Source organism: Haliaeetus albicilla, chromosome 3, assembly GCF_947461875.1.
Source record: "Haliaeetus albicilla chromosome 3, bHalAlb1.1, whole genome shotgun sequence".
NCBI classification, from domain to species: domain Eukaryota; kingdom Metazoa; phylum Chordata; class Aves; order Accipitriformes; family Accipitridae; genus Haliaeetus; species Haliaeetus albicilla.
In genome coordinates this window covers 18,708,348-18,735,484 of record NC_091485.1, presented here as the reverse complement: position 1 = coordinate 18,735,484, position 27,137 = coordinate 18,708,348, and the positions used below count along the sequence as shown (strand labels likewise).

Sequence of the window (27,137 nt, the reverse complement as noted above, 5' to 3'; positions counted from 1 at the left end):
CGTATGTAAATCATTTCCAGTTACAAAGTACTTTAGATTTATATGAACGATAAACCTATCTTAAATCTTATCTTAAAGATTTGTCTTAACTGTTGCCATGCCCACAACAGCTAAAATATAGTACTCATTTTCTGAAGTGCTAATTCCCCTATTTCAACAAACTATGCAGCCTGAAAAGGAAGTGGAAACCTTAAAAATGCTTCTCATTCTGGCTCCTGCACTAAGAAAAGTACTCCCAGAACAACCCTGTCTGAGATAAGCAAGTTCTCATCACCCACTTCAAGTGAAACCCTGTCCAACTGATACCACTGACAACACTCCTGGTGTCTCAAATAAGGCCAAGACTTCACATTACACATCAATTTGCCCACTCTTTGCTAAAAAGAAAAATACACATCCAGTTAAAACCGAGATAAGAAACATTTGGCATTTTACATCACACAGTCCTTGCAGTTGGTTAATGTAAGGTTTTTATTTGAAAACAACTGTGTTTCTAGAAGTGAAACCACTGTGTAACTTAAAAATTCTCTTTTATCCAAGAGATCTCTCTGGCTCCCCAAATATACAGCTATTAACAACAAAGGAGGGTGAAATGCTACTTAGGGGATTAAAGAAAGTCATAACAAAACATGTAGCCATAAGCCATCCCAATGACCCAGTCTGACCCCTTCCCCACCTACCAGCAAATCCCCTTCATTAAATTATTCAAATTACAATACTCTGTCACTAGACCTACAGTCTCAAGTTTCAGAGGTAGCCTAAGGCAAAAGAAAGGCGAAGTGACTTTTCCCCACCCTGTCACTGGTTGTACGCAATGAATACCATATCAATCATGGCCTCGCTCGTAACTGAAATGTGTTCATACTGAAATATATGCATAACTACCTCACAGGATCCTTACCTTTTTAAGCAGGACTGTGAAAAAAAAACTTAAGATACAGTAAAGTTTACATCAGTATGTGCTATAAAATTCCCCTCTTCCCCAACCCCAAACAAAGTAGTACCTCCAAAAGCATGTTGAGTTAATTTATACCATGTTTCTGGTAACAAGATGTTTCAGAGAATCATTAGATAATGTCATAAAATTCATCAGTGTCAGCTTCTAATACGGACAACAAGAACTGCAGTAGGCTTATTTTGGACAGAACATCTCCCTGTTCTTAGCACATACACTCTAAACACAGGACAGAAAGGGAACATTTTTGCAATGGTAATTAATCAGCACTATGTGCAATACCACCCACATCAGCTCCAACTCTGTTCCCTGTAAAGCACAATACTCTTCACGTTCCTCTCTCCCTGGTATATACACTATGACAACTGTAAGCCAATGGTTGAAAGGTCCAACATAAAGTCTACTAACGGCCACAGGAACAAAACAAGAGAAATCACCACCTCTCAAGATCCTCCAACAGCAACATGATCTGTCAGGCAAAAAATGTTCAGATGACCTAAAATATTGGGCTACACATCACATTACAAAGGAAGGCTCAAGATAAAACTGCGTAAACCCCCATCTACCCTCCAAAAGCAAAAGCAAAAAACAAAACCCTGCCAGTTTTGCCGAGGGGATTTCCTTCTTGCCTTCTAAATCTGGGAACACAGCAAGTAGATCTCTAAAGGTGTTTACAGTCGATCTGAGACACTAGACTCCTCTGATATCAACTAAGGATAAGAATTAGAAAGAAAGCAGTAACAGAAATCTTAGCCATTTCATTAAAGTTATCAATAAAGAATAATAACCCCACAAGTTATTTGCCTCGCTTAACAATGTTTTCTGAGAAATGGTTTCATCTGTCAGGAAATGACTGGCTGTCAAACCAAACCTATTTCAGATTAACTTCCTGTTTCAAGAGCACTACATAGCCAAAATATTCCTCTCCCTATTCTAGACTAATACCAAACTGCTAGACTGCTGGGTTTTTTGGCTAGGCAGTAACTCTTGAGGGCTTTTACCCAACCAAACTTATATACACCATAGCTCTTTAGCCAACAAAACTGGACACTAACAAAAATATTTATGAAACTGGAGACAATGTGAAACTCCGCTGTAATGGGCAAAGATGATTAGCCTTTCCCAGCTAACAGAAAATCAACTTTTACCTAAAAATGTATGTAACAGACACAAATTGGTTTCAGTGTACCTGTCCTGCCTATTACGGTTGAAATGGGGCCAACCAACCCAAAGCACTTTTTCCTGGACTTGTAATTGACATCTTTTCCTTAAGACAGAATAATCTTTGCATTTCCTCTTGCAGACACACCACCTCAGATTTTAGACAGGCTTGGCCGCTATCTAGATTAACAAACCATTTTCTCACTGCTATAGAGAAATAAAACATTTTCATCGAATTATGTCTTACAATATGTTTAAGTAGCTAGATCTTAAAAGCCTAACTGCTAGTTCTGAAGGCCTTTGACTATCAGTGAATATTAGTATTATTACCCTTTTTTCATTTAAACACTGTTAAAGAGCAGTTAACACTTGCAAAGTGAAGGACCGAGATGTTAAGATTGTGTAAGACTGAGTTGTCCTGCCTTTCTGCAATGCCAGTTCCTTGCATACATGCACCACAGTTAGGTTTGTTCACCACAGTAACCAAACTACACAGCTTTTACCCCAGCTGCTTTGAAATTTAGGTACTGCTATCTTGGAATGTTGTTTACCCCATATTCCCTTCTAGGTCTCTTTCTTCTCCCAGCCCTCACCATCCTTACAGAAACAATGAGTTATATTTGAAAACACACAAATGTAAAATTCAGCAGGAATTAGTTCAAATGCAATGTTTTGCTCTGTTCACTTTATCCAGCCTTGCTCCTTAGTGCCCAGTTCTGCAGGCCATCTTGGTGGCCCAATTCAAACCTTCTTTCTTTCGTAAATGCTAAAAACTGAGACATGCCTCACAAAGTTCACCATCTTAGTTCAGTCATCACGTTATACTTCATGTCAACTAGCATGTAATACCCTAACCCTTTCCTGAGCCCAGCTCCTACTTCAAGACTAGATTTTATCTAACTGTCTCTCTGCTTTTGCACAGGGTCCAGGGATTAATACAATCACATAATTAATTTCCTCCTGGCTAAACGAGCATTTTAGAATCAAGCTTTGCCATGAGGAAGGCCGAGGTGTTTGGTGCTCTTCACTATTGTAAAAGGCATGCCATGATTAAGGAAAATTTTGAGGTCCAAGAAACTACAGGAGATGAATACAACTCACACCTCTAAGATATTATTGCAGGCATTATTAGATGCTACTTAAATAACACAATGTCTTTTTATTTATTTATTTTAGAAACACTCTTTTTAGAAAGAAAGAAAAACCACAAATACATTGAAGGTAAGCTGCCATTCTCTCTGCAGTAGTGCCTAAGAAATGAAATCCATGGGCAGGAGAAATGGTAAATGCATGAATACAGCTTCTGCCATAGAAGTTGTATAGGATATTGGACTCAGGAATAGAACTTGGGTCTCATGGGTTCAAATCCAATTTCCTGCCTTCTTTTCTTACCACCCCCATCCCAACTTATGTATGAAACAGGAAGTGAATAAAACATGATATACTTTACCACTGGTAAGGTCCTAATGCTGTGCTGCAACAGGACAGCAAACCTGGGACACATAAGTACCTCTGCATAGATCAACAAAGGTCCAGCAGAGGCCTGTCCCCCATTGCTGAGCATACAGGGGAAGTTAGTAAGCCCTGACTAATTTGGGGTGTCTTCTTCAGAGCTGTACATTTCTCAAGCTGACCGTGGTGGGGAATGCCATGCAGACACAGCAAAGAGGCTGTGCACTGAACTCTTAAATTCAGTTTCATCAGAGTGCAGTACCGAGATTCAGCATTAAGCCAGACTGGATCCATTTGGTGAGAATACGCTGTGCAAGTTAGCATTCTGGCAGCAGTCTAAGGAGCAGCACACAGCACTGCATCTGACCAGCATGACTCAATCCGAGACCCTTTCCGTGTCATTTTGAGAAGTTCTATGCACATGCTGTTACCACAACTTTCAGCTGGAAACAAGGAGTTCAGCACTTCTCCAAATCTTACAGTAGGTATTCAGATTAGGCTCTCGAACAAAAAGCCCCAATACACCAGCAACCCTTCAAACATTGTAGATCCAGTAACAAGAAGGCTTTTTATGAGCCTTTGGTGCTCTGGGAAACTTCGTACTAACAAACACACAAACATTTAACCTGTTCCAACTTCAATACTTTGTAGAGAAATTAAGGCTCTACTAAATTTTTTTCTTAGTCCTTTTGAAAGTGACTTATGATAGCTTTCACCAGCTATAACTACGTATTGGTAATCTTTTGCTCACATGTATTTTTATGATGATTTTGGATTACAGTTTCTAAAGTAAATACTGCTGAAAAAAAGTCCACAACATCTCAGTAGCAAAGAAGCTGGTAAAGAAAACCTCTCTTCACCTGAGATGTAAGACTGGTATGTCACAAAGACCGTTTTACAGCTGTTAGTAAAATACAAAGCACTCCATACCACATCTACTTGCAGTGAGAAAATTAAAGAAGAACTACATGAATACATTCTTCCAAACAGACAGAAATAACGAAAACTCAAGGGTTTTTTAAAGCAACAGTAGAAATCGAGTGACATTTATCCACACAGTATCGCATAGATGTGCAGAATCGCTTAGCCCAAAAGGAAACTGTTTGTGTTAGTCAAGGGTTATTAACTTAATTTCTGTGCTCAGCAGATGTTCAATTTTTTTTTAATTTTAATGACAGGTAAAGCAATATTAAACAAATAATTTCCTTATGAGAAAAATATCTTTAAAATATTACTTTGCAGCTCACAAACGTTCACCTATATACTAATAACTATGATTTGCAATCATCTCTCATTCACCATTCAGCACAATTACTTTAACGAGCAGACTTTTCTCCCTTCTGTTATACACATTTGTGTATGAATTAAGAAAAACAAGTTTATCATAGGACACACACCTACAGAAATAAACAAATACAAACTCTACAATGACCATGATTTATTAGTTACTTTTAGTAACTTTTAGTGTTTAAAAGTAAATTAATTAGTTACTTTTAGTGTTTAAAAGTAAACTGGGCAAGTAAAAAGTCTAGAAAGTTTACTGCATTAATTACAGAAAAGATACTTACATGGACTAACATCTCTGTATCTGTTTCGATTTCTGTTTTCTGGATATTTTGCAACTCTGTGAGGGTAGTCACTGGATTTGTGTCGAATTTCCTTTAAAAGACAAAAAAGCAATTTATTTATAGCTGGTAACCTGATTAAGGTTAGTGTTCTACACATCCTATTGTAAGACTTTCAAGCTTATTAATTAATCAAGGTTATTAATAACTAACATTTTTAAACTAACCTTAGTACACCTAGTGTTATTTTCACTCAGAAAACGTGTGTCTCATTCTTGGCCAAGCTGTTGCCATTTAAATCTTCCCACACTTGGCTAACACCACCAAACTAACATAAGTGCAATTAGGTGTAGCAGGAACAAAGGGGAAAAAACACAGATATTTATTATACTCACAGTTTACCTCAGACTTGCACATTATCTCCCACAGTAATAAGAGACTCAGATAGACAGAACTAACAGTAGTATACTGCTAGCTCCTTTACACTAACTGGCAGCATAAATCCCCCCCCAAAGGTAAGTGAACTAGTTAATGATTTTATGGCCACTGTTAACAGCCACAAGATTATTGTTGGTGCTTTAACAGTTCAACCCATATAGCTGTAGTTAAACATGACCCAGTATGAAGGAACAATTCTAGACTCACAGATATCCATATGAAATCACAGCCTGCTTCTCCCCAGGCATTAATACAAACCTTTCAATAACCTGCATTTGGAAGCTATCCACATATACTCATTTACACGCTATTTTTTTTAAGGAGCATACTGCTCACATACTCTGAATGTTCAGTTTTACTAATTTTTTGCCTCTGAGTGTATCTTTTCCACAACTCCACTAAGATACACAGATTTACCTTACCTAGAAACTGAAAACACAGCTAAAGTGCTATTGACGAGCAGCCTCCAATGAACTGAACTATCCTTTTATATCTGTGTATTCATGCCATCTCAGCAGACACGTTGTACGATACAGAATTAACAATATTTTACTTTGAATTCTCCTTTTGTTTTTAGAGGATGTTGCTACATGTGATCATTATGTCCCAAAGAGCTTTGAAGTTCTCTTTACAACTAAGCATTCTTTGGTCTTCTCTATATTTCCACTGTCTTCTTTGTCTTCTCAAACTTTCTAAATAGTCTATATATTCCCAGCCAAAAAGGACTTCAGTAGAAATCTAATATACATAAGAAAGCTCCATTTTTTAGCACCTGGTGCATGACATTACTTAAGCACAGTGCCAACCTGTAAAGAACCTAAATCACAATGTGGAGCAGCAACCGTCAAGCATCAACGCTCTATGTATTTGTTTAAAAATCCCTTCCTCTATTAGACAATCAGGTTTTTTTTTATTTAGATACCGCACACTGGAACTTGTCTTCTCCTCTAGCTTATATGGCTTACAAGCTTTGGGAGCAACCACATGCATGTTGAATAAATGTATCTGGCAGGCATTCACAACCAAGTTCCCATGAAATGCAAATTTTGTATTACTCCATAACAGGATGCAACATATTTTGTTTTTAAAAGCACTGGCATCCTCTGTCCACAGAAACAGACCTGTAATTTGCTCAAGAAATGTTAAAACAGCTAGAAACACTACTACAGTGGAGGGTGGGGGGCTTGCTAGAAAGAGTTAAACCTAAGGAAGTTTAATGACTAGTTCTAAAATCAGTTTTCCCCACACAGAGTCCAGCCATCACAAGTTGGAGAAACAAACCAGATGCCAGATGTAATACAAGTCATATTACACCAGAAAAACTTGCAATGAAAAAAAAAAAAAAAAAAAAAGGGTGAGAATCAGTATTATTTATTCAGTCATTAATTCAGATTGGATAGGAGCTCCGGGAGTCAGCATAAATATTCCAAGCTTCACAGGATTTTACCACAAGTCTTGGCAAATTCATGGAACCGAAGGGCAAATATACAAAACTGGTCTCAGCCAGAAGAATAAAGAGACCTTAATACCCAATTTTTTTTCTTCACAGAAACTTGCACTTCTCAGGGCAAGTATGTATGTTTCTTATACAACACCACACCATAAGAAAATACCTTCCGAAACAAAAACTCAGCGTAAAAACAAGGAGTCAGCAATTGGAGTATTTTCTACAAGTTTGTGCTATGTAGAAACATCATTTGCTATTTTCTCTTTATGTTTTTAAGCAGGTCTGTATTCCCTGGTTTTAACATAATACAAATGTGTTAAGTACCCTGAAAAAATCCTGAGTTTGCAAAATCTACAGAATCAGGGAAACATAAAATTCTAATACAAAAGACTTTATAAAAAAATATTTTACAGCATAGCTGTAGTAAGATTAGAAAATCTGCATACAAAGTTTAGCAGAGCTTAATATACAATTTTCTTCTCAGTTTAGTTCTCCAAGTACAACTAAATAATATTAAAATGACTTGGGAAAGCTAACTTGTTCAGTTTGGATATACCAGCTGTAATACGTGTGCGCACTTTCCTACCTCATGAAAAATACTGGTTGCAGAATTCTTCCCTTACACTTTTATCTCATTCACTTAGCACAGTTTATTTCTGCTATTCCCTGTTAAACTCAAACCGCATCTCGGTTCCACAATACACGTGTCTAGAGGCAACGTATTTGAAGCACACGTAAATCCAATACGCCGCTAATCCAACAGAAAAAAAGCAGAACTTAAAGTTAGTAAAGAGAACTTTCGTTTTGGGTTGTCTTTCCTCACTTGTCAGAGAGCACTGTAGAACACATACTGGCTCAAATAACTGCTCTCGTACTGCAAGCTTACACACGAAGTCTGTTTTATGGGACTGACCCAAAGACTATAGTTGCAAGCTCCAAATCCCGTTGTTTCTAGAGGAAAAGGGCGAGCAGCGTACTTTCCGAGCGGTGATCGCGCAGGCCTGCTGCCGGCGCCAAGCGGGCGAAGGCAGCGGTAAACGGGCGGGTGAGGAGGCTGAGCCGGAGCCTGAGGAACCGCCGCGCAGAGCCGCGGACCCGGGGCGACGGCAAGCCTTGGCCGGATCGATGCGGATCGGCGGTGACTTTCCGCTCTGACTGGAAACCGCGGCGGAAACCACCGTCCCCCGGCTCGCATCGGCCCACTCGGCTAAGCCCTCCGCGCCCCGCCGCCCGCAGCCGGCGGAGGGGTCCCGGCCGCCGCCGAGCCCGCGCAGGCGCACGGCGCCGCCAGCACCCCCCGCCGCCGGCCGGCGCGCAGGCGCACGGCCGCGGCGCCTGCGCACTAACCACCCCCCCGCCCGCCCCTCCCGGGGAGAAGCGGCGGCCGCCTCCCGCGAGCATGCGCGGCGCCTGCCAGCAGTTTCGCTGCGTGCACCTGAAAACGAGTCCGTGGCCCAGCGACTTCCGCTCCCCGCTGAGGCGGCGCATACCGGCAACGCGCGCTGCCGGGTCGCGGCCCTCTCCCCGTCCTCTGCTCGCTCCGGCGGCGCCCCCCCACCCCCCCGCCCGCCTCTTCTCTCACCAGATAACGCGCCTGCCAGTCGTTGGTGGCGTCGATCTCCTGGAACTCCTGCTCGACGACGGCGGCCATGGCGGTGGCGGCCGGAGCGCGCACCCGTCCGGAGGCAGGCAAACCCCCGACCCCTCGCCCGCCGCCCACCGCACGGGAGCGGCGAGCGCGCACATACGCTCGCAACGGGTCCCGCTGCCGGCGGTGCCAGGCGCATGCGCGGGCCTGGCCCCGCCCACCGAGGGCGCCCGAGACCACGCCCTCGGGGAGGAGGGAAGCACCTGGGGTGACGTCACGGGGCGGCGGGGGCGAGGAAGAGGCGGTGGGCGGGGGGAGAACCTCCCTCAGGTAGCCCGGGGGCGGCTCCGCGGCGCCTCAGCCGGTCGGAAGACGGCGCAGAGCCGTTGCCAGCCCATTGCCGTCCCAGCGTCACTGACGGGACACGGCGCCGGCAGGGCTGCCCGAGTGAAGGAGCGCTTCCAGCCGGCAGCCCGGTGCCGGGTGAGTCCCCGGCCCGCTTGAGCGCGGTGAGAGGCCGGGGGACCGGTGCGCGGCCCGCGCCCAGCCGTCAGCTGCTTGTTTGAGAAAGCAGAAGTAGGCGAACGGGAAGGTGTGGGACAAACAGCGGACGGCAGGGCTTGCCGTCTCGAAAGCAGGAACGCAGCAGGGCGGAGCGCCGCAGCCCTCCGCGCTCGCTGGGGAGAGAGAGCCCCTCGGGAAACGGCTCCGCGGACCCCCAGCGAAGCCGAAGGTCGGGCGGGGTCGAGCGAGGGCCGGGTTGCTCCAGCTGCGCGGAAATGCACGGCTCTGCACAGCTCGGCGCGGGGGAGAGGCGCCTGTACCCCTTCGGGCGGGCGGGCGGGCTAGCCGCCCTTCGCGCCTCAGCGCAGGTCGCCGCTCGACGTACGGCGGCTTAAACGTGCGCGGCGTTAATTAGCGCCCCGAAGGGGAAGAGATCAAAGTGCCGGGCTCTCTCCCCGGAGCCCAGTGACAGCCCTGCCGTTGGCCCAGCCACCTCCTCTCCCTAGGGTCCCTCTCCCGGAGGTAACTCTGGGCCCTCCCTCCCCCCGGCAGCGGGCTCTCCTCCACCCCCAACGCGGCCGCTCACGAACTGGGAGGTTTGGCGGGGAACGTTTTTTCTCTGCCCTCTCCCAGCCCCGAGGGGCCTCCGCCCGCTCCCCTCGGCTCCCCGGCTCTGCCGCCCCTCGGCGCTTAGCCCCGCCCCCGGGTCTTAGCCCCGCCCCTCGGCGCTTAGCCCCGCCCCGCGCTGCCGCTCCCGGCCGCGGCGCCCGTGGTCGGTGGCGCGGTGGCCGGGCCCCAGCGGGCCCCCTCAGCCCCGGTCCCCCTCAGAGTGCCCCGTAAACCGGGGTTGTACACGCGTGCAAGGGCTGAGCGGGGCACCTACGGCCCCCGTGATGACCAACCGCGCGGTCCCGCGCGTGGCCGTACCGCCGCCGCGCTCTCTTGCCCGATGTCAGCGAAGCCCCGAGCGGGAGCTGACGCTGTGGTGCAGGGCTGGGCCTGGGGTGGTTTTTAAGAACAACTTCAGACGTGTGACGTGAGGAGGAAAGGTGGGCAGAGGGAGGCCTTCGCACCGTTGGCACGCTGACGCAATTCTGTCGGTAAGCTACCCGTGAGGTGGCGTGCCGGCCAGCCGCCATTAAAGCGGTGCAGCGCGAAGGCCACGGTAGCAGGGCAGCCAGGGACGATGCCTGGCGTGAGGGTTGCCCGCGTCACACCTAAAGGCCAAAAGTTGCACGCTGGAGAAATGCGGCCTCAGTGCTGGGTGAGCCGCATTCACGCTCCCCTCCGCTGTGGTGTTTTATAGCTAGGAAACAGCCACGAGGGCCACTCAGCATGATGCAAGAAACCTGTGTGTGGTTACACAGGTAAGGCAGATATTTTTGGAACAGACTTCTGGTTTTGACATCCAAATACCTGTCGTCTGCTGTTGCATTTCCTTCCTGTCAGCGGGCTGCAGTGCGGTACAGCACTCCAAATCCACTGGCTGACGTGCTCCCTCAAGTCCTATAACGAAAGCTGGTATCTTGTACACCAGAGGACTGGGTGATGCACCTCTCAAGCATGGCTGATGGGACAGTATGCATTAGTAAGTTCATAGCATGTTTTTCCACGTAACTCAAGGAAATGTTGCAGAAGCTTTTCTTGAACTGTGGCTTCAGAGTTTGAAATCGATATAGGGAGTAGCTTTTCTGGATTTTTTGGCCTGCAAGACTGAGGGACAGGCCATGTCTGTAGTTCTGCAGGTGTTCTCCAGTTCATCAGTCTGCTACATGTGATCAGTTAATGAAATAAGTAAATAAGACAACATTTGTGAATTGTGATTTGGAAGTGCAGAGAAGAATCTTAAGTGCCCATCCTCAAGGTAATGATTCTTTTTAATTTAAAATATCTTTCTCTGAATTCATGTTTCAATGAACAAGAAGTGTTCTTAACCTCAGAAAACTGATCTTGGCACGGTCTGGTTGTAGGAAAGTAAATAGATACATAGAAACTGTCTGCCAAATGACAAATTTTAACAAAGAAATTAAAATAAACAACTTCCTCACTGATTTTAGTCTTCAGTAGGCTTTTCTCTGGATATGAACTTCCTGACTGATCTGTATTTGTAGCATTTGTGATTAAAGCCTTTTTTACCCCTCACTGGAGCTACCTGTAGGTCACAGATGCCCATGAAGCTATCTGACATGGATCGCAGCCAAAGAGGGCCCAGTCACCATCCCGTTGGTCCAGAGAACAGTGATGCTGTCCAATGACATGTTACTTTCTCTTTATTCTAGTGCAAAAGCCAGGGAAGACTTGGAGGTCGCTGCCCATGGAGTGTGAGAAGATGTCATGCTTGAGTCCAAGGACAGCTCTATCAGCTAAGGAGCATGCCATGTGTATCAGCTGAGTGGGCCATTGAGACACTGGTGTGTTTTGAGAAGGATGCAGGAGAAGTGGTAGTTTTGATATATAAGCACAGGAACGTGTATTCTGCTCTTCTAATTAGCAGCTGTCATGCATATGAGAAGCTTGTGCTTGTCGTTGCTTGTGATATTTGGGGATGTAGTTCATACTGGGAAAGCAATGTAATTGTGTTATTAGGAGAGGGAGTTTTATGGCAGCAGCTACGTTTAGAATCTGTAATGCAAATCAGAGCCTAGAGACAGTTCATGGAAAACTAAAAGAATTGTTTATTAATTGTGATTTACAGCTGGCTTAGAAGAGCAGTAACTGGTAAGCCAGGATTTTCTGGAGAAATTGCCATTGTTTGCTGTTTGCTTGTTATTTTTTACCGTAAGTATGCTGAAAATGTTGTACTAGTTCTCTGGTTTTTGGGAATTGAGCCCAGGATAGGCCCAGGACTACAGTTATAATGGTCTGTGGAGGAGAAATGTATACACAACGTAAACCAAGTACACTCATTAGAAAACTATTTATTCTGTTGCCAATACTGTATTCCAGTTCTGTATTAGCTGTGCAGCCAAACTCGGATGAACTACTACAGAAATTCTTAAACCCTTGAGATGGTGTGAGACATACGCAAAGCAGGATAACGGAGTTGCTGGTATGTGTGGTATATTGTTAGTGTTTTCTGTCTTAGTATAAACACAAACAAGTAGTTACTGCAATGTTTTCTTATTAAAATGTCGGATAATTTGAGAAGCCCTTTGCTGAGCTGATGAAACAAGTCACCCCAGGGTAGTTGGTATCCACAGCAGTTCTGATCTTAGAAATGGTTTTGGTGACCTTGCTCATCTGAATGAAAAAGACCAATCGAGTTAATTTTAAATGTTTTTTGTCCAGTGACCTTGGCTGAACAATTAACTTTAGTACCAGCCTGGAATGGACTAAGTGCTTGTTCCTCCATGTGTATGTTATTTGGGGGGTCATTCACTGGAATTACTTAAGTATCATTTATTGGAAATGATCTGTTTTGTTCTGCTTTTCTGAGAACCATTTTGGATATTGGTAGATGAAGAACAAATTCTTCCCTGAGGTGGTTTTGTTCACAAATACACTCCATATCAATCTTAGCCGTTAAGGAAGAAAGCTGTAATGTGCTTAAGCTTGCCACGATGTGAGAGGATGAGAACATATCATTCCTGATTTAAGTCTTATAGCCCAAGGCCTAAAGGAGAAGAGGATCCTCCCTTCCCCCACGAACTGGATAGGACTGGAAAGCCAGAAGGGCTGGCCACCCTTCCAGCATCTGGTAGGGAGCAGGGGAAGCTGAATGAAAAGGTCCAATGGTCAGGATGAAACAGGTCTCATTTATTCTGTGCATTTAGAGTGGAGTCTTCCTATTTCAGACTTCTGGGGACTGTATTCCTTGTTCAAGTGAACATTAAAACTCCTATTAGTGAGAGTGGGTGCCAGTGCACATACCTATCCCCAGCTATCTTATTGATTTCCTTCCCTTGCCCAAAACTATATTTTGGCATGCAACAAGAGAAAAAAACAACTTCAAAATGCATGTAGCAAATGCAAATCCTTGTAGCAGCAACAGTAGCAGAAGCGTAAGGGGCCCTAACAGGTTTGCATTCAGCTAAGGAAGTCTGTCACATCAGTCACAGGTCCACAGCAGTGGGATTCTAGTGTCCAATGTCTGTTAAAAAATGGCTGTGTAGTAAAAGTGATGGAATTATCGAAGCTGTATTTATGCTTTGAAGAGAAGGACAACACAGCTGTGCCCAGACTAAATGATTGGCCAAGCTGTAGTGGAGTTCTGGGTAGGAGAAATTCATGGCCAAGGAAGAAAGGAAAGATTAAGATCTGTTAAGGAAGTCTGGTTTATAGGCCAGAGATCTGTGCCAGTCTGTATGGCACTGGACTCCTGCGGTGAAGCTGAAGCAATTGTGGAGTGTGAAAAGAAAACAGCAACTGGCAGAAGCGCTGTCACAAGTGAATGGACACTAGCTAGCTGAAAAGGCAGCCAGCCAGGACGTCTGATGGGTAGAACAACTTCAGGCTCTGCTGTGGCTTTGTGAAGCAGCCCTTCCAGCAAGCTAAGCTGGGGTGTGCAGTCAGCCACAAAATGTAATGCCTATGAGTCAATGCAGGGGGTGCGGGGTATGGCTACAGGAAGAGGAGAAGAGCCAGTTGCCAAGAGAAAGATGAGTCCAAGTTATTATTTTTATTGCTTGTAGAGAAGATCTTGCTTGCTGGGATGGTTTGTATACGATACTTGATTTGCCGTCCCTCTTTCCTTTTCACCCCTAGCTACAGTGACATTTATTAAAATCATAGTTTGCAAGTGAGAAAGTCTAATTCCGCAAGTGTACAGAGTGGCTTGATATCATTCCACATTCCTGGTTAGAAGGTCATTTTTTACTAGAAACTGCATCTATAGAAACCGCCTATAGCTGACATAAAGTTTTCATGTTGAAAGTTTACTGAGACACATTTGTTTGAAGATCACTGGTTTATCAGATTGTAAAATTGTTTTCCTCACAGACTGAATAGGGCTGTTATGTGCTTAGACCATTTCTAATCTCACAGTTACTGTTTCAAAGCATCACTTTACAATACTGTATAATGGTTAAAGACATGTCTAAACTGCAGTTCTGGAAACACCTTTATGTTGCCTGGTGAGTCTTTAATTCACATTCTCTTATAATTTTGAAATCGTGTTATCAAGATCTTGTAACTTGTCTATAGCACAGATTCTGTATTTTAGTGTCTTCCATGCTTGATTATATGTATTTTCATCTACATTCAAGCTTATCTTCCGAATTACTAAATTAAGGGCATTCTCTGAATTGCAGCTGAAAGGTTGCAATGCACGACTCATACCACTGTTATTTGCTAGGAGAAGTTCTTGTAAGACGACACTGTTTTGGCAGAAGATGACTTTGTACTGAGGAGTATCGGTAAATGTTTCTGTTATGAATTTGTGTTTTCAATTTTATGTTCCCATTTTTCTTTGGGTTTCCCAGCATCCGAACAAAGCAATTATGCCTATTTTCATGGGTCTAAAAATCTCCAAATTGTGTTTGCCTCCCCCCCCCCCCCCCAATAGTTTGAACTAAAGTAATAAAAGTCTTTTTGGCAACGTGATTTAGGATTGTAATCCATTTTCTAATTTATGTTTGATTTAGGATTGTAATCCATTTTGTAATTTATGTTTCTGCTTTAGACAGCCTGAGGTGCCAATAACAGGAAAGGGTTTTCTTTTACTACTAGCTGTAATAATGATTTACAAAATCTTGCTACCAACTTCACAGAAACTTAAATTTACCATGTGGTGGTGAGCCTTCAACGTGTATTACAGTAATTACTTCTGTCTTTCCTGTGCTAGCAGAGGTAGATCTGTGCAAGATTTGTGATATCTTTTCCTGTTTTTAAGTTGACATTAATATATGTGATTTCATACATTTCCCGTATAAGCTCGTCCTATTGAGATAATCAGCAGCCCAGTAGGAGCCACATTCTCTGAGTCACTGTTTTGATGGCAGGGTTCCATGAACGTGTGGCTAGTTTTGCCCGTTGAGATGTCCTTCGGTATGTTATATAGAGCAAGGTGTTCACGCTTTTGTCACTGTGTAGAGGCACTGAATCTTGTAAGGACCCTGGAATAGTAGATAAGAATTTGCATAGCTACATTTACTTGGCAAGGCAGGATTACAATAATCGATGTACCTCTCTTTTTACCCTCAGAGTAAATCAGAAAGCAAGGAGGAAAATAGATGTTGCCTGTAGGTGGCAGAGAGCCATGAAGCAACTGTTAATTTTTCAGGCAGTATGATTTCCTAACAAAAACAAATGAGTAGTGCATGTAAAATTTATCTTTCCTTTTTTTCTTTGATAATGTCTCTTACAAAAATGGCTTTGAAACTAATCTACCAAAGTAAGGAGTCTTAAAAAAATCTGTTTTGCATAACAAGTATATTACAGTTTCTGAATGTATGCTATGTTTTCCTTGGCCCAGACATTTAAAACCTCTAATTCGTACCCTTATGGCATATGAATTGCTGTAACTGCTAAACCAATTTGTTTGTTTTCTCGAATAAATGAAAAACTGAGTGTAATGTACTGAACGAAGGATCCATAACACAAGTTTTCCAATTGGAATGCTGTCAAGGTCTTTAACATCTTATTTTAGCCAGTGGAACAGTTCCAGCAGCTCAAGTCATGACACTACCACTTACTGGAATTAACGACCTAGGGAGAAAAGTGCCCTTGTACAGAACGTGTCCAATATGGAAATGGGTGTATGAAATTCTCCGGATCTTTTGAATTTTAGATATTTTTTCCTACTGTCTCACTGCATGCAAAGAGGCATCACTAGTCATCACAAGATATTAAAAAAAAAAAACTTTACAGTACCACTTCTCAAACAGACCACTGCAGCTTCTTTAGTGGCAGACAGTAGTCCCCTCTAAATACACTGGAAGCAATCTGTGACAAAGAAAATGCTTAAGGTGTCCTAGTACACCGTTTTCTTTACTTTGCCACCCTTTTATATCAGAAATGTCTTGATTGTGTGTTAGATCACTCAGAGTCAGATTCTTCTCAAGATTTAAGTATAAAATAATGTATTTACTAACAGATTGGCAGTAATGGAACAATGCTACAAAGAGATAAAGAAACAAAGTATGTTATTAAGATTAGATTTGTCAAGAAATATCTTCCAGGGTCACTTTAGCATCTCAGCTAGCTTCTACCTCCCATTCTCTTACTCTGACTTTGGGAGCTCTGTTCACTTGAAATTGATTTTCTTTGTCCAGGATGGCTGTTTTTTTCTTACCAGCACCCTCTTAAGCACTGAGCAGGAAAGATAGGACACAGAGCAAAAGCAAAGGGGTTTTTTTTCTGCGTTCAAGCAAGACCACTTTAGTTTTGCCCTTTGTTTTTCTTGATTAAGAAAGAATATTTAGTTGAGTCAGGTGATTAGATTCTTGAAAGTGATTCTGTGAGGAGGGGATTAGGAAATACAACTGCCATAAGCCTGTACCTGCATACCCCAACAAGGTGTGACATTAACATCTATATCATAATTCAGTACACTCCTGATTTCCCATTGCTTCTCAACACATTGGTAATACCTTATACATAATGTTATCAGAAGTTATAAATGCACAATCTAATTTCTAGATTCCAAGTATATTTTGGCTGGTGAATACCATATAAGGAATAAATATGACAGCAGCAATGGTAAAATGAGAAGTGAGATGCGTTAGTTGTGAAATTCTGCCACACAAACACCCTTCTAGGGGTTTTCTCTGGGGAATGTCACAAATCCTGTGATGCCAGTATTTCTTGGTCCCATAAAAAGTGGTAAGGATAATTCTCACTTAATTTCCAGAGTTTCAGCAACCTTGGAAAGTCAGATGAGGCAGATAGCTGAAGGAGGTAACTGCATTAGCCATTACAGCTAAATCTGCTGTCAAACACCAATCAACAGTGTGCAATATTAATACAGAATTTACACAATTCTGTCACAGCACGTGCAGTAAATCCTGAATATTTTTGGAAAGGAGCTTCCAATGAAATAATGCAATGATTATGCTTTAAAAACATAAATATATATGCCTTTCAGGATGACAGTAAAACTTTACCTTCTCTTTCTTTTACCTCTCACTTTCCTGAGAGCGGAAGTAGTTGGGAGTGCTTTGTTCAGACAGAGGAGTGACTCATTAGTAATTCAATAATGAATTAGATTAATGAAATCTGTGCTGCAAGTTATACCCCCAGGTTACTCTTACTGGAGACTTACATGCACAGCATTTTATAGAATTGTTTGTAATGTGAGTTGCATATAAGTTTACCTTTGAACCTACCCAGTGTTACCAGATGTGATGGAAATTAAATTAGCTAGAGTTAACAAGTGCTGAATTATATTTTTCTGAATAATTTAAAAATATTATTATAAAAAGTAAGGCAGATGATACTTTTAATAAGCATGCAGGTAACTGCATGATTTAACTCTTTGAAGTTTACATCTTTCAACATGAGAATAGAGCATTATTGGGGAAAAATGGAAATAACATTTCCGTTTGACTAATCTATGCCATTCAAGAGACGGTGGATAAGTAAACTCCAGGCACAAAACACTTCTGTTCAGCATTTCATCTGTGTGTTTATACTCTGTGCATAATACTTGTGTTTATAAATACCATCTGTTCCTGCTATCCTCCCACAGAGCACTGCAATGTGCTGTGTATTCTCTTTGTGTTTCAGATGTCTCAAGGACATAGGCTCAAAAGTTATGCTCCATACCTGGGGACAGTACATCAGCCACTCACCAGATCTGAAATGTTGAATAGGTTGTGTCAGTAGAAATTACGTCTGTTAGGTATACATTGTTTCCTCCGCAACAGGCATGTGAGTTAACCTTGGGCAGGAAGCAATTGCTGGTAATTAGTGTCACTTATCTGACCTTTGCTGAAAGGAGTATTCACTGTTCAGCACCTGCTAATAAGCCTCCACAATAGAGCTGTGTGGGAATGTTCAAAGTGCCATTAATCCTAAAGCATGATGTGAACACGCCTTAAAATACTCCAGTGCTCTTTCCAGTGTGTTCATATGGCAGGTGGTCTCTTAGCCTTGGACTGGGTTTGTTTTGACACGTGTCTAGAGTTTTCAGTTTAAATATCTGTCACAGCACAAACATCCCTTTTTCCTGTAAGGCCAACTAACCATGCTAATTAGTACAAGTTTGTAGAAAAGAGACTTAACAATATGCAGACCTGATTCTTGTCTTGCAACCGTGAAGTTTAGAAATCATTTAATTGCCGATATGTTAACATAAACTATGACCATACAGTTTATGCAGTAACAATTTAAAATTATGTAACTTCTTTGCTGCACCTAATGATTGGTCCCTTGGGTGATCTGTCCTCACAGCAATTCCTGCTGGAAATTCCTCCTTGTTACGATTCTGATCTAACAGTATCTCTGGGTTGAGACATGTAATGAATCAAGTGGTTGATGAGGACTATAAAATCACAGTTTCTTTTCAAAGAGAGTGCACCCTTATAGCTGACTGTAAGGCAGCACTTTTTGTTAGTGAGAATTTCACTGGCAGGGGAGAAGCCTTAAGTGAGCACAACAAAACATTTTCAAAATTTCCAGTGAACGGGCAATTAGCTTTTGTAGTCATGTGTCTTTGAGAAATTCAAGTATGCTTCCCCGGAATCTTGTCTGGGATTTCATTACATGTTCTTAATCCAGATGTTTCAAATGCTTTGGAAACAATGAACTTTTATTATTGTCAGGATAAATTCATCATCTTTGCTTTTAGAAAAGTCAGAGGGAGGAGGAGTGTTTAGCAGACTTCTGGGGAGCCTTTCAGTGTTCTCTCTACTGGAGCCTGAAACCTTCCTAGACAGATCTGTTTAGCTTCTCCTAACGGTGGTCAAACTAGAAAATTACTCCAGCATTGTCTGTTTAACATTTGCTGGTATATATTATCTGCACTATGTCCCCAGACTGTTCCTTAGTTAAATGAACTCCATCTTGTTATGTCTCACCATGATCTAAAAGCTATATATAACATATGGCATTCATAAATAGGTGATGCTAAATCTATCGCATAGTCTACCCATGTGCCAGGTAGAAATTTGAAATCTGAGAGAGAGACAGGGTCTATTCTACATAAGAAGAGCTGAAAGTGTCTTCTAACAGTTTGAAAACCTTGGCTATGCCCTTTCACATTACCCTTTCAACAATATTCCTTGAAGTTGTCCACAAGTACAGCCACTTGCCCTAGCTGGGATTCCTGTTAGCCCTGGAGCACATAATAGATCGTGACTCCTTAAGCACTTATTTTTAGATACATGAAAATGGCCCCAAGGATTATTCTTTTGCTGGAAGTCAGAAGTAAAAGGCTGTTTTTAGGATGGGCCCTGCATTTGTTAAACTGCTGCCCTTGTAGATGCAGAAATACATTAATGTCCTTGTATAGCTGCTTAAATAAGTTTTTTTTTTAATGGGTAATCCTTTGGGTTTGGGGAATATGTGGTTTTCCTAAAACATTAATTTTGAAAGCTCTTTAGCCTATTATAGCTAAATAGCATTTTAATGGAGCAGGTTTGTTACGCTTACTGACAACAAAAGTATTGATCATATAAGCAGAGTAATGAGACAGTTACTTCCATAGCTAATACTGCAATAACATCGTGGTGGTGTCTTCTTTCACACTGTACCACCTCTGCTGCACTGTAAGTTCAGATTTGTACCAGACAAATATTCAAATATTATGCCCTAATATAAACATCTATTCTTATTTTTTCCAAATAAAAAAAAAAATTCTTAAAGACATTTATTTCTACTGGTAGGCAATGCTGACATTTCCATTTTAACTTTAGAGTCTTTCTTTTATTTGAATAGAGAACAGCAGGGCCAGCTGCAGGTATAGCCAATGTCGGCAGGTTGCCTGTGGATGCAGATACTCAGGGTGGCAAAATGGTCCCAATAAAGAGCAGCCAAGCTCCGCTTTTTCCTCTGCCAAGGCCTTTCTCCTGTGGAGAGGAAGACCACACGTTTGAGCTGTTCATGCTGTATGTGAACAACTGATTTCCTGTTGGCAAACTCCCTCAGCCTAAAAGTAATTTATGCTTTCATACTGTGTATATATATATCTGTGCGTGTATATATATATGTGTGTGTGTTATACTGTATATATATGTGTTTTATACTGAGTCTCAGAGTGAGTATGCACCAGCAGCAGTAGCAAACCTGACCCTTCCAACTCAGTCCTCTCTCTGCCCCTTCCCTTTACGGGAGCAGCTCAGCCCTGGCAGCAGTGGAGGAGATGTAAATGATGACTTGCCTGCTGCTTGAGAGCTATGGAGTGTGGGCAAGGAGAGGCACCACCTCCTGCATCTAGAGACTGGAGGGCTGGGATCCATTGACAGATGAAGATGGCCTCTTATTTCTACTCCTAGTCAGCCAAAACCCCACCGAGCCTTCTCAGCCTGTCTCCACAGTGGATCTCCCTGCACCTCCCTCTTCTCTTTCCTCCATGCTCTTCTTCATGCACCAACACCTTCCACAACCCCCATGTTCTTTTTAATACAGACTCTGACTACTACTGCTGCAAAATTAAAATTTGCCTGTATGTGGAACAGCCTTGAGTCAGCTCCAGTAACTAACCACTTAAAATTTTGCAATCTATTAAGCAGATCACACCAAGTTGTATACTCACTTCAAAAATGTGAGACAGAAAAACTCCAGATATACCTATGGTAAATGAAATGAAGTCACATTCGGGATGGATGGCATCACGATGCATACCTGGCATCAAACAGTACCCCATGAGAAGCCACCCTGTGTAACATAGCCCAGCCCTGCTTTCTGTGGCCCCCCGGAGCGGGACATTGCCACCTGCAGAGTGTCTCCATCCCATAGCCGAGAGGAAAGGCTGTAAGATTTGCTCCTTCCCTCAGCGGCACCGCTCTTCCCCCTTATCAGCAGACTGCTGAAGGAGATGAAAGCTGGCTCACGTGTGGCGTCACTGAGAGACTACGGACTGCAGAAGGGTGTTCAGTGAGGGAGATGTACTCGTCAGAGGGTCCTCCATCAGGAGGAGGACAGCTGGGATAGTTCAGTGCTATGCTGCAGCTTTTGACATGCAAAAGGACAGGCTCTGGGCCTTGGGAAGGGCAGGTCATCTAAGGAGAAGCAGCATTAAGGGGGGGTGAAGTCCTTCTTCAAACACAGTTCACCAAACCCTGTCTGACCCCGCTGTCCAAATGACTAAATATTACTATGGTATCTGGTGGTGCTGTGAGATCTTTTTTTAAGGTAGTGATTCATGTTACCACCCACAAGTAAAGGCATTAAAGCCTTCCTCCGCTTACAAAGAAGTATAAATACCCATTCTGTAAGCAACGGCTTTAATATTGCATTTGATATTCCATCACAATTCTAGCCTGCAAAAATGGTTTAACTGTCAACTTTGTTAGCAATTTATACATCATCTTCTACTTACACTGTTTCTTTCCATACAGACCAAAACAGAGAGGAAAGCCACTGCTGCTGAGTTTAGACTTTTCTGTCTGTTCTTACTGTGAAAACTCTCAGGGCCAGCTATTTTCCTTTTTTACTCCTACAAGCTCTGTTTCTATTTCCACATCCGAGATCACTAGTTTAAAGATAGCTCTGATGTAGTTATACGATCTGAGATCAACCTTCATATTCATCTGTTATGAAGCCACTAGTATTCCCTTCCTAGCTGCCAGTTATGTTGCTTGTCAGTCTGTCATTCCATTTTTCCCTTACATTTCTTTGCACATTCACATGAGAATAGTTTTCCATCTGTAAGCCACTTGCCTATACAACATCACTTCTGTTTCCCCTTAACTCATCTTTTATCTGCTGACAAAGCTATACTTGATCATGACTGGGTAACTGGTCTGCTCAAACGGCATTTCTTGGGCTAATCCATTATAATTTTGCTTAGTTTGTCTTCCAGTACTCTTTTTTACATTATATGGTAAAATGTAATTTGAAGGAGTTGGAGCTTATCTTTTTCTTGCATCTTTCTAATAGTCCTTTTTTAGGAAAACAGTAAGTTTTAATTTCAGTTTGGGATACTCTAGTGATTTGCTAGTAAAACAAACAATAACAGGTTGCAAGTGGAACTCTGATCGCAGCAGCAGCAAAGCAGGGTGACACATAAAGGTTCACTCTTCTGCTTTCTTTAAATGCCTGTAGGAGTTTTACTCTCAGTTTACTCACATAAAGACTTGGGGACTTTATTTAACCTCATTTGTGCCCATGAAATCTAATTTTGCTACTACTTTCTTTCCATGATCTGCCAGTCATGCCTGGTAAATGATCCTCTTAATTTGACTTACCCTTCATAGCAGTAATTGCTGGTATTCTTTTTCCCTAACAGGAATTCATCCCCTACCTTTCACACACTGCTGTGATTATGGGTGCTTTCCTCTGAAACATCCACCTTTAGACTTCTGGTTTGTATGACGCAGTATGTTACACATACAAGACCACTTACTGGCAGCATGCCTAACATTTTCGAACTCTTTCTAATCGTTAAGCTTCAGATTCACAAAGCTAAGCAACCTACTTAGTGACTGGGTTTACTAGATTTTTTCCCTGAACCTAATTGCTCGATAATAACACTTTGTATTTCTACAGTGCCTTAATCCAGGAATCTCAGAATAACAGACATTATTTTACTCCCTATGGAATATTATGAATTGTTGGGAATCCAGTTTTTAAGTTAAGGAAAACATGGTACTGAAAAGTGTATGAATTTCACAGGGCCAGGCGGGTCTTCCCTGTCAACAATAATATTTTAAAATGGTTATCAGGAATGGAACCTTTAACTATGCTGTAAGCTGTTTGCATGATAATCCCTGATTGTCCATAATAGATCAGCTTCTAGTGCAGATAGGACCGAAGCATATGACAGAGGTAGCCATATAAGACAGGCTTCCTCACCCTCTACCCTATGCCAATATAAACATCCTTAATGCATGCAGTTCATGATTTACTTTCTTTTGGGCAGGTCTTTGTATGTTTTAAAATCTCCCTCTACAGGCAAGAGCATCTTTTACTTGAAGAAGATAGTCAAAAGGGAAAAAAGGAAAGTACTAACTGTATTTTCTTTAAATCCAAGGCAGCATCAGATATAGTCAATTTGAATTAGAGTATCATCTCTACCAATGCTAATACAGTTACACTGAACTTCCAGCAGAAGTAAATTAAGTTATGCAGGTTTATACAGTCAATTTGAGAACAAAATTGGCCTACTGTGTCAAAAGTGAAAAACTAACCTAATTATAGACACTTTCCTTTCTTCTCCTATGCTGTGGTTCAATTTAATTTAATCTAGAGATAATACTGAACCCAAATGTTAAAAAATATGTATCAAGATTGTTGTAATTCAGTATGGGCTTCCTCTGCACGTGATCAAGCAAATAGTAAGCTTAAAACATAATTGTCTTTTCCACCTCATGCACACCATCAGCGTGAATGGAATGTTTTTCTTTACTGTTCAGCTCCAGCTTAAGAGGAAGTCACTGAGGTTAGCTAATAGCTGAATCCTAATTCATGGCTCAATAACTGGAAGCTGCAAATTTCCTGGAGTTTCCATGAGTTCAAGAATGCTTCCCGTTATCTTGCTACGTGGCACACGGTGTTCTGGTTACCATCAGTCATGAAGGATGCTTGTGCTGTCCTGACCGTGGCCGTGGTGGCTGCCCACCACCGCTGTGCAGCTTGGATCATCCTATGGTGCACCAACTCTGCTACCCTCTGGACACTCTAGAAATGCAGCAGGGAGCTGCAGCACTTTTCAGTGCTCAGTGCCTTGCTTTCTAGATTCGTTACCCCATTCAAAAGGGAGTGTCTTGCTAGGCAGTAATCTTGAATTCATTCTTAGTTTCATCTAGATTAAGGAAAAAAAGAAATTGAAGTACTTATTAATGAGATTAAAAATAGGCAACAGAATAACAAGAGTTTCTATTAGACCTAACTGAGGAAGTAAAATGTTTAAACTATGCATACTAGTCACATTATTTCCATCTGATGTACCATTCTACCCTAGATGTCAAGACTTATGTGGTCCTAGATATTTTATGCTCATGTTACATCATTAGAAAATCCCTCTTTTGATGTGGCATCTTAGCTTTTATAGCCAATTTCTTTTATAGGATTTGAAGTCTTCCTGAAGAGGTCCAGAGAGATTGAATCTTATTCAACAAATTTTATTTTACTTTTAATCCAGGAGATAGTCTGGCTATTTAAAAGAATTTAAATAAGCATTGTTTCATTTCCCAGAAGATGCGAATGCCTCTTTGTTAGACTGGATGTCATCCCCTCTTCTTGGTTGTCTATTTAATGACTGCTTGCCTTAAGAAAGGCTATAGCTTGTCCCCTCATCCCTTTGGTAATTTTGATGTTTCACTATGAAGTGTTTCCTCTATTGAGCCTTAGTTCTGTGTCAGTCTTCCTACTAACAAAGAACACCTGATACAAATGTCTACATGGGATAAATGTATCTTGTTACTGGGTATTGACTGAAATCAGACACAATGATAAATTAACAACCTGGGATTACAATCCCCCACATATTTCCTCAATTTTTTTTTAAGTAAGTAAAGATTTTGGACCCACTTTCTAAATAAATGTAAACTGACCTACCTGCATTGAATTTAGAGACCAAGGAGAGGGGTAGATTGTATTTAAATGAATAAATAATTGTGGAAGTGCATATGTATTTAAAAAGGTGGGGTTTTTTTTGCTTACTGACCAAACTAAAATGTAAGAAAAAAGTCTAGTCTTGATATGAAGTGTACAATATTTGTTGTCTTGTCAAAGAAAATGAACTTTTTAGGTCAAACAAAAACATGTATTTGTGCCACATTTAAATATCTATATATTATTCAAATGAAACAGATTGATGCCAATTATTTGTGAATCTGACAATTTTGCCCTGGTCCAGCTACACTGATATTACTGGCTGAAGAAATAAACTAAATTTAAGCACGTGAAAAATATGAATTCACTAGTTGTAACACACTCTTGAGTCTAGACAAAATCATTACATTACTGACAATTGCAAAAGAATGGGTTTTTGACAGCTGAATCAATGATGGGAAACAATTCTTCTGGAAACGCTATTTTTTTATAATCAGCGGTTTACAGTAAAAGACATTTCCCCAAAATATATAACAAAATCAACCATTCAGAGATACTGCCATGAACTAAAGAACTTGCAAAACAGCTTTAATGTTTTTAATAGGCACTGTCTCTCCATCTATTTGAATGAAGCAATAACTGAAGTTTCAAAGTAGGAATGTCTCTAATCATGCTGGAAGATAAAAAAATCTTTCTCCTTAGCAATCCAAGTAAGTTCATTAATATTATTTCTTGTTTTTTTTATTTGTTTGTTTTATTCTTATATATATGAGTGTTTTCCCTCTAGCATGAAAAACATAATACCTCTCTAATTACAGCACTGTCAGGAACAAGCAACTTTGCTTTCTTCTCCTACTGTATTACTTAAATTTTACCTATTACTTGGAAAATGCTGAAATTTCAACCTCCAAAGTGGCTGCATGTGATTGCAGGGGTATGTTGACGATGGCAATACCGGTTCAACTTCAGAAACAAGAAAACATTACTCCCTTCATTAGCTCCTCATTTTTAAAATGCTTTACAAATTCTCTGTTATTTGCAAACTCCAAACCAAATTCTCCACTAATATAAATAGGTAAAACTTAGATGTCTTTATTTTCTTGACAACAGCTTGCAAATTCCTCTCTTCAGCTCCATCTTGTGTTCTCCATTGGCCAACTTAGATAAGAATGTAAAACCAGCTAGTGATTTTTGCTTCTAAATCCTTCTGCATTTTCCATTCTCTCTAACTGAAAACATTTTTATCATACTCCCTGTACTTGGGCAACAAAATATTTTTCACCATGTTAACTTTTCCTTACCTAGTATCATTAAAGTAATTAAATCCTAGCATCTTAAAAGTCCTAGTGTCCCTTCAAGTCCAACTTTGTTGTCATTTATCTCAGTCTATTATCATTCCTTATCACATTTGGGTACCGGCATATCTAGTCTTAATATGAGGTCCACTAATGAAACACACGCATTAGTGTGTTAAATGCTTGCACGTTAAGGATGCTTGTAGATTATGCAGAAAACAGCAAGGTGATCTCTATGGGACATGATAGCAGCAGCTCCATCAGTTGCTGTGGAACATAGTTTACGGTTTGTAAAAATAAACGCACTAAATATCAAACCCAAACTGCCAGGTTTATTCCACAAGCAGGTGGTAATGGTTTCTTTATAATTCTGTTAAGTATTTGAACACCCCTGAACAAATCCTCTTCAAGGGGACAGAATTCGACTCCTTATTGCCATGACCAAATGTGGAAGCGGTGAGATCAAAAGCCCTCTTGATAATGGTAAAACTAATCTCCTGTTAAAGGTGCAGATGTAAAAAGTGTTCTAGAAACGGCCCGAAGCGGACTTGCATCGAGAGAGTTTGAATATATCTCACGTCAGGACACTTTACATTTGACTCTCTTCCTTAATCACTTAATGTACAATTTGAAAACTGGATCACAGCTATAAGGCAGTGAAGGTGTCCTAGTGCCTCGAGCAGTGTTCTGGAACTGAAATGAAGTACCATCATAATTTCATTACTATTTATTTTTGCCTCTTAAGTCCGCTAACTCCCTGTAAAACCTTCTGAACCCAGCCCCACACACGGTAAGCAGGCCTCACGTCCTATCGCACCCCAGCCTCCTCAGGGCTCATCCGACGCCGCCCGTTACTACAGCCCATCATAGGGGCCTAACTCAAAACCACGGCAACTGCCCGCCTCACGCACGCCTTCGCGAGGCCGTGGAGCAAGAAACCCACCACTCCGCCGCCCCAACCCGAGCCGCCATTCCACTCGGGGCAGGAAAGGCCTCAGGCACCCGCCCCGGTGCCCGGCAGAGGAATGTTACCTCAGCTCTGCCAGGCCGCCCCGCCCCGCCCCGCCCCGCCCCGCCCCGCCCCGCCCCGCCCCGCCCCGCCCCGCCCCGCCCCGCCCCGCCCCGCCCCGCCCCGCCC

General features: G+C 42.0%; 1 protein-coding gene and 2 long non-coding RNA genes across 7 annotated transcripts in view; 1 reads left to right on the top strand and 2 right to left on the bottom strand.

Moving 5' to 3' along the window:
• Nucleotides 1-8,807, bottom strand: part of PTPN2 (protein tyrosine phosphatase non-receptor type 2) — a 33,675-nt gene extending 24,868 nt beyond the window's left edge. For 2 of the 5 annotated variants that reach the window (XM_069778926.1, XM_069778927.1), the window contains exons 1-2: nucleotides 8,601-8,807; nucleotides 5,137-5,227 (exon numbers count right to left, since the gene is read on the bottom strand). In XM_069778926.1, coding sequence (XP_069635027.1) covers nucleotides 5,137-5,227; nucleotides 8,601-8,669 — 160 coding nt within the window. In that variant the 5' untranslated portion in view covers nucleotides 8,670-8,807. Of the gene's footprint in view, nucleotides 1-5,136; nucleotides 5,228-7,931; nucleotides 8,236-8,600 lie in introns of those variants that run through there. The other 3 variants (XM_069778923.1, XM_069778924.1, XM_069778925.1) reach the window with 3 other exon arrangements.
• A 1,041-nt stretch (nucleotides 8,808-9,848) lies between these two features.
• On the top strand, nucleotides 9,849-14,651 carry LOC138684705 (uncharacterized). The gene is made up of 2 exons (XR_011323952.1): nucleotides 9,849-10,974; nucleotides 11,390-14,651. It is a non-coding gene; the product is annotated as an uncharacterized lncRNA (long non-coding RNA).
• Nucleotides 14,652-21,416: 6,765 nt separating this feature from the next.
• On the bottom strand, nucleotides 21,417-27,055 carry LOC138684704 (uncharacterized). Its single transcript, XR_011323950.1, has 2 exons — nucleotides 25,580-27,055; nucleotides 21,417-23,952 (listed from the first exon to the last, which is right to left on the bottom strand). It is a non-coding gene; the product is annotated as an uncharacterized lncRNA (long non-coding RNA).
• Nucleotides 27,056-27,137: the final 82 nt, after the last annotated feature.